At 40.1% G+C, this 9,969-nt stretch overlaps 1 protein-coding gene across 2 annotated transcripts in view; it reads left to right on the top strand.

Moving 5' to 3' along the window:
* Nucleotides 1-278: 278 nt before the first annotated feature.
* Nucleotides 279-9,969, top strand: part of kcnk10a (potassium channel, subfamily K, member 10a) — a 33,485-nt gene continuing 23,794 nt past the window's right edge. For both annotated transcript variants that reach the window (XM_076874303.1, XM_076874302.1), the window contains exons 1-2: nucleotides 279-803; nucleotides 2,744-3,129. In XM_076874303.1, the coding sequence (XP_076730418.1) occupies nucleotides 749-803; nucleotides 2,744-3,129 (441 nt within the window). In that variant the 5' untranslated portion in view covers nucleotides 279-748. The remainder of the gene's footprint in view (nucleotides 804-2,743; nucleotides 3,130-9,969) is intronic.

The raw sequence follows: 9,969 nt of genomic DNA, 5'->3' as shown, positions 1-9,969 counted from the left end.
GAAGATGGCAGCAATCTTGTGCCATCAAATAGGCCTGATATGACTGAATGCTGTTGGAGATGAAAGGAGAGGGTTAGAGTTTTAACACTCCACAATCCTAACCCTAATTCGTGTAACAATGGAGTCAACATATTTTAATTTAGCACAGACTTCTTATATAATGCTTATATTTCTCAACAGCTACCAGGTGTTATTGTTAAATAAACACTGAAGCGCGTCTTGCTGTGGTTCAGCATCTCTCCTCTCTTTGCTTGCTCCTCTCATTTGGACAAACGTGATCTAGTGGTAAAGGCACGACGCTGCGCTACGGTGTGGAGATTAAGCCAAACTGCACCAGCAGCAGCATCTGGGAGTGGTGGGTCTTGACAACTAGCAGCGCAGAGCTGTTCAGATGCACCGTGATGTAAATGTATAACAGAAATCCGTCGCAATGTGATGGTTAGATTCTTCAGTGGAGCATCGCTTCTCGTTACCCGCGCCCATGGTGTTTACTGCTACACAATGCAGACGGTGATGCGGCGAGCGGTGGGTGTGCGCTTCTGAAGACCGCCACCGTTGGGGAGAAGAGAAGCTTCATACAAGCAGCAAGTCTCTCAGCCACTGAAGCGGAACCACGCGCTGCGGATAATGTCTTTTTACTCCCTGCCATTTTCCATTCTTTCCCGGTTAAAAGCGACGGAATCAACAGAAAGACCCTGAAAGTTGGATATATATTTCTTCTAATAGTGGCAGTGCCAGAAGAGCCAAGATGAAATTTCCCACTGAGAATCCAAGAAAACCAGGGAACATGAACCCTCCACCAGGTTAGCCCGTCAGTCAGTATGCTGTTTTTGTGAAGGTGCTGGTGTGTTTTATTCATGCTGCACTTTCGCGTTAGATGTCGTTCTGGATTCGGTGAAAGTTGGCGTTCACATCCTCCCATTACTGCATGTTTTGAAATGAACTGCTGAAGTCAAACTGCTCTTTGTGACCTTTATTTGCTCTGTAAACACTAATTGGTCCAGTATCTCCCACTGGCTTGGCTACTTAACATGCTGACCAGACATTGAATTTCCACAGGAAGCTGCATGCTGAAGTTTACTATGGGCAAACACTGCAGCCGCATCCACCCCGCGGCGTCTTCGGTACTCTGTGGTGTTTATACCTGAGAAATCATTTAATGGCAGAAAGAGTAATTATGCCCACAGCGGGGCAACGCAGGGACATCTAGCCTGAGGCTGTTAGTCAACAAATGCTCCGGTGTGATGCAGCGGGGAGGTCTGTCGTAACATTACCTCATCCACCCCCGTGGAAATAGCCCCCCGAATCCCGCATGACCGTCACGTTCTCCCACACCGTCAACATGCGCATGTTTATCGAGTGTTTGCAAGCTCTTGATCAGTTCAAAGTCTTTTATATGGCACCCCTCTATTATTTTCAAGTGCTGTTGGCACATCATTAATTGCGGGATTTCTGAAGTGTACACCTGCATGTAAGCTTAACTGTACACACTGCAGCTGACTGATTACATAAATCAAAGCAGCCGTCTCTGCTGGTTTCTACAAGTGTACTAATGTCAGTGAAATGTGTTGCAGCTGTCATGATTCCCTGTGCTGCTTTTACATAACACTGTGTCGTGAATAGAAGAAATGCAAAATCCACCTGTTTGGCTTTGCTGGGCTGTAACTCTGAGAGCTCATCACGATCTGTTTTTGTCAACCACAGAAGAAGGTGTGACATTCACTAATATGTTGGGATTTTTTTTACAGTAACACTTTCAGTGGCGTAGCAAATAATAAACAGCAGTTACTTATATTCAGAGAATGATTGTTTAAAAGAGATATCGATAGAATTTACTCTAAACACTATCCACCAAATCAGAAAGCCTCTAGATCTGAGATGCAGTTGAACAACTGTCAAAACTTGAATTGTGATTTTCTGCCCAAGGTCAAGAAGGAACATTCTAGTGCTGCACCCTGTTATTGCTGTGGTTTAATAGCTGACATCCTCTAAATAATTATTTAGTTTGTTCATTCAAAACCTATAGAGTTCATTATTGCTTCAAGTTCTGTGACTTTGAATAGGCATGAATTGAATCTACTTATTCACTTGTCCATTAATCCACTCAGTGTTTTGTTTCTATAACAGAGACAGTGGTGAGAAATTTTATTAGTGTCAGTTAAAAGTGAAAGTAACCTCAGCACCTTAGTGCTTGTTTTATTTAGTCTTCCAAACATCATATTGCTCCCACAGTCCAAAGACATGCAGTTAGTGGGGTTACCTGGTAATTCTAAATTAGCCATAGATGTGAATGCGAACAGACTGGCGACCAGTCCCGTGTATACCCTGCCTCTCGCCCTGTGGTAGCTGGGATAGGCTCCAGCCCACCAACATACTGACAAATAACGATAACAAAGATAAATCCATGATGATCAAATATTTTTTCTTTGGTTTCAAGTAACATGTAAAAAGTATTTTTATAAGCACTTCATAAGCATATAGACTAACAAATTGTACTTCAGTGAATTCCCATTGCATCACTGTTAACTACCACCACTGAGTACCCTGAGGACTTTGTTTGGTCTTTCTGCTTTTCTTCATCTGCAAAATTATTAGCATATGTTTTAAAATCAAACAAACTGTCCTTTCTTATGCTTATTCCTGCTGATCACCTGTTTTCTATCAGAGCACTTGTCAGTGGAAAACATCACTTCAATCATGCAAATATCACATCATTCTATTTTTCATTTCCCCTTTGTTTCAGTGGAAGTCCAGACCAACCTGGTTTCACCAAAGAAGGTGCAGCCAGGCATGCTTCAGTCCAGCCTAGTACATGCCAGTGTGGCCACTATGCAGAACCCAATGGGTTGCGTTCTGCCAAGGCTCTCCGCCTCCTCCCGTCCGCCGAGCATGGTGGCCAGCATGGAGGCGGTGGCCGATGGCTCAGCTCCCTTCACCATGATGAAGCTGAAAACTGTGCTAGCTGTGTTTGTAGTGGTGGTGACCTACCTGGTGGCGGGGGGTTTGGTGTTCCAAGCGCTTGAGCAACCCTTTGAAAATAACCAGAAGATCACCATCACAGCAGAGAAGGCAGCTTTCCTGCTAAAACACCCCTGTGTGTCCGCAGAAGACTTGGAGGCTATCATCAAGGTAAGAGCAGCTGCTGTTTGATAGATTTGCCTTTCCTCAGTCTTTGACTGGTTTTCCCAGTGGGGACTCAGGTCAACTGAAACCTAAGCGTCACATTGATCTGACGCCATTCGAGCACATACTCTGTCAGGCACCCTGGTGTGGATACAGACCACACTGAATAGTCTGGTACAAATGCGGAGATTGCTCAATGTTTCCAGATATCCTTGAAGAATTTCCTTAATGATGTACTTTATTGAAAGAATATGACTGGGCATGTATGTGTTTGGAAGGAAAGCCTGCTGACTATGGTTAATTCAATAAATTTGTTGAAATTTGAGTGTACTGGCTTTTGGATGTTATTCAGAAAAGAATGGCAAATAATAGTACATAAGATCATTACAAAAAAATTAAAAAGTGGTAAAGTTGGAGTATTTCTTAGTAAATCTGAAAAACATAGACCTCTGTTTATATGTTACTAACTAGTCATCTTTGTGTAAAGCATAATCTTTTAGGTTTAATATCATATTTGGGAGTGGTTCTAAAATGATAAAAAATAATCATTGCAAAATATTTTTTTTCTCAGTAGAAATATGAGAGAGGTCAATGCAAAATTGATAATCTCATTTCATCCATGTTTTGACTGACAACATGAAAGGCCATTAACAAAAGTAAAAGTAACAAAGTAGTAAGGTTGGAAAAGGAATGAAAGAAAGGCTGTTTATTTGATTTGATTTGATTTGATTTGATATACCTTTATTAGTCCCACAAGGGGAAATTTCATAAGGCTGCCGACCTATTGCACGCAATGGCGGCGCCATCTTACCCTCCGACCATACATACATTACACAAAACATCATATGGGGAAGACAGGTCAGAGAGGTATAACAATGGAAAATGCACCACATGAGGAAAGATAAGGAGAAAAAAATAAGTAGCAGCTTTTCCTTCTTTTTTCTTCTTTTTAAAAATGTAATAACACTGCACATTCATGGATAGATCCTTGTCAGGACTCTGTCCTTGGCTTATTTAACCAGTCACAAATACATAACAGTGGTTTTATAGATTACAGGTTTTACAGTTTTGCTACTGTTTACATGCGCTGCTGCAAAATCTGTGTTGAAACTCAGACTGTTCGGGCACTCGAATTGAAATTTCTATCTGGGAACTCAGAAATTCTGACTTGCAACTTCAAAAGTTAAATGCACCAAGACCAAGTCAGGTTAGGCTGACACCATACATACCATTAGGTTGCGAGTTGGGAGCAACAGCATTGTCAAATATAACAGAGTGGTTTTTATATAGCACCTTTCTACTGAGCACTGAAAATGCTTTCTTATTCATTCTTTTACACACAAATCTAGACAAGTGCTTTTTCTATGCCTAAGCACTTGCAACCTAACATTCACACATTCGCACAAATTCATGAATGCCTTGAGGGCAAACCAGGGTTCAATATCTTGGCCAAGGATAGTTGAACAATTAGTAAAATGATCCCTCCCACCTCCTGAGCCACAGATGCATTTAAACACCCCACCCCATGATAGTCCAAGGCTCAAAAGTGTGGCTAAAGCCTTAGCTCTGGGACCAAGAGCTTCTCAGGCCTGCTAATGCATTGCAATTTTCAGTCTCTGGCTTCCCAAATTACAACACATAACATTAAGCATCCTATTCACACCAAGACAAACAGTGAAACAGGAGAAACTCAGTTTGTGTGTTGTCTTCCTGTTTGGGTGACAGCTGCCTTCACCCTGTGCAACCATGGCAGCTCGAATGTGTCAAAAAAGTGTGGGATGCAACATCTGTATGCCTCTGGAAGATGATGAAAAGCAGGTGGTCACCAAAGGCAGGTCCTTGGGCTCTTTCTGGGTAGTGCAGTTCCATCTTTGGTTATCTCAGTCCCAGCTGGTGAGGCTGATGAGGCTGCCTGTCAACCCACACTCATGTTTGGCCCAGGGGCACCCCAATTTTTGCAGCATGCTCGAAACAGCCGCCGTGTTCCTCAGGAGATGTCAAGGGACATGTTCAGAGGTTGTGAACCCTGAGATCCAAGATGCAAAATTCTTACGGTCCCTGGGGTGAGGCAGGCCATCAGTGCCAGCGGTTGGTTTGCCACCACTGACCTGAAGGATGCCTACTTCCAGATTCCTATCTGCCAAGGCCACTGGCAGTTCCTGGGGTTTGGGTTTGAGGGGACAGGTGGGTGATCAGAGCAGGTGTGTTCATTCAAAAGCAGGGACCTTTGTGGAGTCCTGCCCATGAACACAGACACAAAAAAAATTGACACAGAGTGACGGGAGAGATTCTCAATCACCCTAGGGCCACTTCCGGGCCATACTCAGCACAGATGTTTCTGTATACTATCCCAGACATTTGATTATTGTATTCCATGTATGCCTCGCCTGCCTTGCACCCTGCTGTTATGTGCTGGATTGTCTCAGCGGCATCTATGCTCCAGGGGTCTTGCCTGGTGTGGTAGACCCCAGCCTCTATTGTATTGTATTGAATTGAATCTTTATTTTGACAATGTTAAAACAGTTCAGCAACAGAGAAAAAATAGACAAACAAAGCAAAACAAAAGGAAAGGAAAACAAAATAATACTAATTATTAATAACTTACATGTTCAAAAAGGAGTAGGAAGAAGCATAAGCTTATTTACCCCCACTTACCTCCTTTCCACTATTTAGTAATTATTAGTCTGCACTTTTTCTTCCTGTTTATGCCCTGTCCATCAGAAATTCTTTATTACCATTAAATTACATGTTACATGTATTATTTATTTATTTATTTTAAATATATATACCTATATAACCCCAGTAACCTGTCAAAAGAGATACAATTTGCAGACATATATACTCATATAAACATACTTGTGCACCCACACACACGTATACACATCACTGTTGTGAAAATAGTGGGTGAGAACCCCCCCTTTAGACCCCCACCTCCTCCCTGTACTTTGCAAAAACCATATTTTTGAACCGCTTTTAAACTGAGTCATGCTGGGATGTTGATTCCTTTCTTCACTTAGTCTGTTCCACAGCTTCACTCCACACACAGAGATGCAAAAAGATTTTAGTGTTGTACGGATACAGGGATGTTTTAAATTTAATTCCCCCCTCATATTGTATTCCCGTTCCTGTTTAAAAAACAATTTTAGAATATTGTCAGGAAGTAGGTTGTTTTATTGCTTTATACATAATTTGCGCATTAAGGAAGCGAACCAGATCTGGGAATTTTTGTATTTTTGATTTAAAGAATAGTGGATTTGTTTGATCTCTGTAGCCAGTTTTATGGATTATCCTCATGGCCCTTTTTTCCAATATGAAGATTGATGATAGGGAACATTTATAAGTATTGCCCCAAATCTCTGCATAGTAATGCAAATAGAGTGAAATCAGTGAACAATAGAGAATGTGGAGTGATCTGTAGTCCAGAATGAGTTTTACTTTACTCAAAATTGAAATATTTCTTGATACTTTGTTGTGTATATGATATATATTAGAGCTTATTTTATCATCTATTATCACACCAAGAAACTTGTGTTCAAGAACTCTTTCAATTTCCACATCATCTACATGAATCTGCAGTTGTGAGTTTCTTTGGGAATTCCCAAATGAGACAATTTTAGTTTTACTTAAATTTAGTGAGTTTGTTGTTGTATCCAGCAGCTCCTTTAGAACAAAAATATTTGTGTTGTCTGCAAATAATACTAATATATCAGATACCTTAAAAATAGCATTTATATAAATAATAAATAACTTTGGACCTAGTATAGTCCAAGCATGATGAGGAATATTCTTCACAAATTGTTTCCTGTCACTTCAATAATTTTTAACCCACTGCAGTACAACCTGTAGAAATAATCTGGCTGCATACTGTTTCTGATCAATAGCATTTGTAATCTCCTTGATTGACTGACTGAATTAATGTCAGTGATGTTGATCTTTTCGATCTGAATCCATATCGACTGTCAGACAGTAATTTATATTTATCTAAGAATTTGTCTAATTGTTTATTAAACAGGTTTTCTAGGATTTTGGAGAATTGTGGTAGTAAAGAAAAAAGCCTGCTGGGCTTCTGAGCCCTTTTTTTTCTAATTTTCTTCTTTTTTGGCATTTTAGGTGAGAAACTTTCACAATCCACAGTTCAAAATGCAAAGATGATCTCCCTGGAAACTCATGTAGGGCAGACCTTGACAGATGATTTAAGGGGAAATGAAACAAGGCTTGAAAGCCAGATCTCACAAGCAGATCTTAATTTGAGTTGTGACCCAACACTTTCAACTTTGCTAACACCAGGGCTTTTCACAGCCAAAAGCTCACAGCTAATAAAGCATTATAGTAACAGCCAGTTGTTTGGTCTGGACACTTATTGACCTCAGCAAAAGTGAAACCCTGTATGATAATGGACAGGATATTGCAGAGCACAGCTGCTGCAGCTAAATCTGGAAAGCTGTTGTGGATTGTTGCCAGCTTGGTTTCACAGCCTAACACATTTGCGCACAAGGGAAACACAAAAGCTGCATAGTAAAACCACCAATCCTTGAGAAAAAAAAACTGTGATTGGATAAAAGTAAAACCTAAAGTGGTTATTTATGTTGTTAAGGGAAAGTAAGCGGTAGGCAAAAAGATCAGATCTCGCCACTTTGTAGAAGAGAATTCCTTCCTTCTTATCTCATACTTAAAAAGCAGACTTTCAGATGGCTTAGGCCTGGTCACACCACAACTTCAAAATGGAGACTTTAGGAGCCAGGGATTCAACCACTAACCTTCCTGTTAGTGGTTGGAAGACAACTCTCTGACAACTCTAACAGTTGTGTTTTGATGAGCTCTGAAATGTATTAAAAAACTCACGCATGCTGGAAAAAAGAATAAAAGGTAGAAATTACATTTTTATGTGACTATTTTCAGAGGTGTTTTTTTTTTTTAAGCCACTTATAACTGACCTATTCAAGCATAAAAACAACTTTTCGCTGCTGCTCCCTTCCTGATGCAGGCTTAATGGGGAATTGTGTCTCTAGCTGGGATTTAAGCAGTGACATTAAGATAATGTGTTATCCACTAAACCATTGGAGACATCCCAAAAGATCTTATGGCGTAATGAATCTATGAACTTTTTTAATCAAATATTTGTCAGTAGGTACTGAGGAGGTCAGTCAGTGTCTACAGCCATCTGTAAAACATTGCTTAGGCTCTAAATTGAACAGTGAACCTAGAAAACAAGATTTTTGTTATCTGGAAAACATATTCCTCATTAAGAAGCAGTGGTTGACCAATGAAGCCAGCGCAGCAAAGCCTAACCATAAACTCAGAATTAAAGATAGAAAGATTAGCTGTTCAGTAAAAATAATCCCCTCTGTATGTGGAAAAATATATAAACGATATATATATATCACTGACTATTAAAGGATAGCCAGTGACCCTGTAAACTGTATTTCCTCCACAGCAAGCACCATCCCTGCCATCCTGGATCCATATTAGAGCAAACAGATTTACAGAGAATTAGATTAACAGGTGCCACTCCTCCTGCTCCAGCTTGTGTCTGCACCGTCCTCTGAGTGTTGGTTTTATTCTGAAAAGATAGGAGACTGCATGTTGGTATCAGGGGGGATGTAGCTAGGCAGCTTTAGAAAGTAGTCTGTTGGATGTGAGTGAGTGAAGACAGAGGCGTGGATTAAGTGGAGGAAGTTAAAGAAGAAACAGTGTTGCTTAGATTTCAGGGAGGAGTTAAGACAGAATCTGGGTGGTAAGGAAAGCACATCTGAAGTGCTGAGGAAACTAGTGTTTGGTGTATCCTTTGGACAGAGGAAAGGTGACAAAGACTTGGAGGTGCGACGAAGAATTACTGGAAAGTATTCAAAGGAAGAGGTTAGCAAAATAAAGTGAGAGAGGTGGCAGAAAGAAAAAGAAGGAAAAAAATAATCAATTACCAGAGACCTTTAAAAAAAAAATTATTTGTTGATACTTGTTTTTTGTAGATAGTCTAGGACTTCTAAAAGAGGTTTTTAGTTTCAAGAATGTAATTTTCCTGGTTACATAGTTACTTTAAAAAAACTGGGCCTCATTTGTGTTTCTTAGTGAGGCCTACAAATGTTTCAAAGAAAAATCCATGATTTATCAATATTTTAAAAACAAAATTATAGCCTGGCTGCCTTATATGCAGTCACCTGGCAGCAACCTAACAGAAAAGCCAAGGCCTCCCTCTCCCCAGCCACCTCTTCCAGGTTAGGAGCACTAAACATTTCACTTTTACATTCAGCTTTCTCTTCACCATAATGGACCAGTGCTGATCACGGTCTTCACCTCAATTCGTCTGTTGAAAAATATTTCATTATCCATTGTCTCATCTTATGTATGTTCTTTCATTAAAACTTATGTCTGTCATTGCTAGATATTATCATGTATACTTTAATTTCTTGGGACTATCGTATGAATTCAGGAGAATCTGGATTTTGTTTTTCTTTTCTTTTTTACCCACTCAGCCATAAAATACTGATAAGGTATTGCTGTCACTCCACCGGGTGTTGCTGTTGCCTGTATTTTTTTTTTTTTTCTTCCTTGCAGTAAGTTTTTTCATGTGGTTGTGACAGATTAGGCTTGGTCCTTATCCTCCAGATGTATTCTTTTTATTTATATATATATATATATATATATATATATATAGGTCAGGCTCATGAACTGTCACCGAGTAGAGAAAAAATATATCCTGTCACACAGTGCAAATACATTTTTTGTCACCCAGCCACAGTCATGTTTTTTTCAAACCCTGCCGTGAAGAGAAAGGTTGGTGATGAGCACAGACAATTTCAGGAGGAGGAGGAGGATGTGGACGAAGCCATTGCTCTGCACTGCATTATC

Source organism: Maylandia zebra, linkage group LG15 (genome assembly GCF_041146795.1).
Source record: "Maylandia zebra isolate NMK-2024a linkage group LG15, Mzebra_GT3a, whole genome shotgun sequence".
Classification (NCBI taxonomy): domain Eukaryota; kingdom Metazoa; phylum Chordata; class Actinopteri; order Cichliformes; family Cichlidae; genus Maylandia; species Maylandia zebra.
Note: the sequence above shows the minus strand (reverse complement) of the source record. Positions and strands in the feature narration are given on the sequence as shown.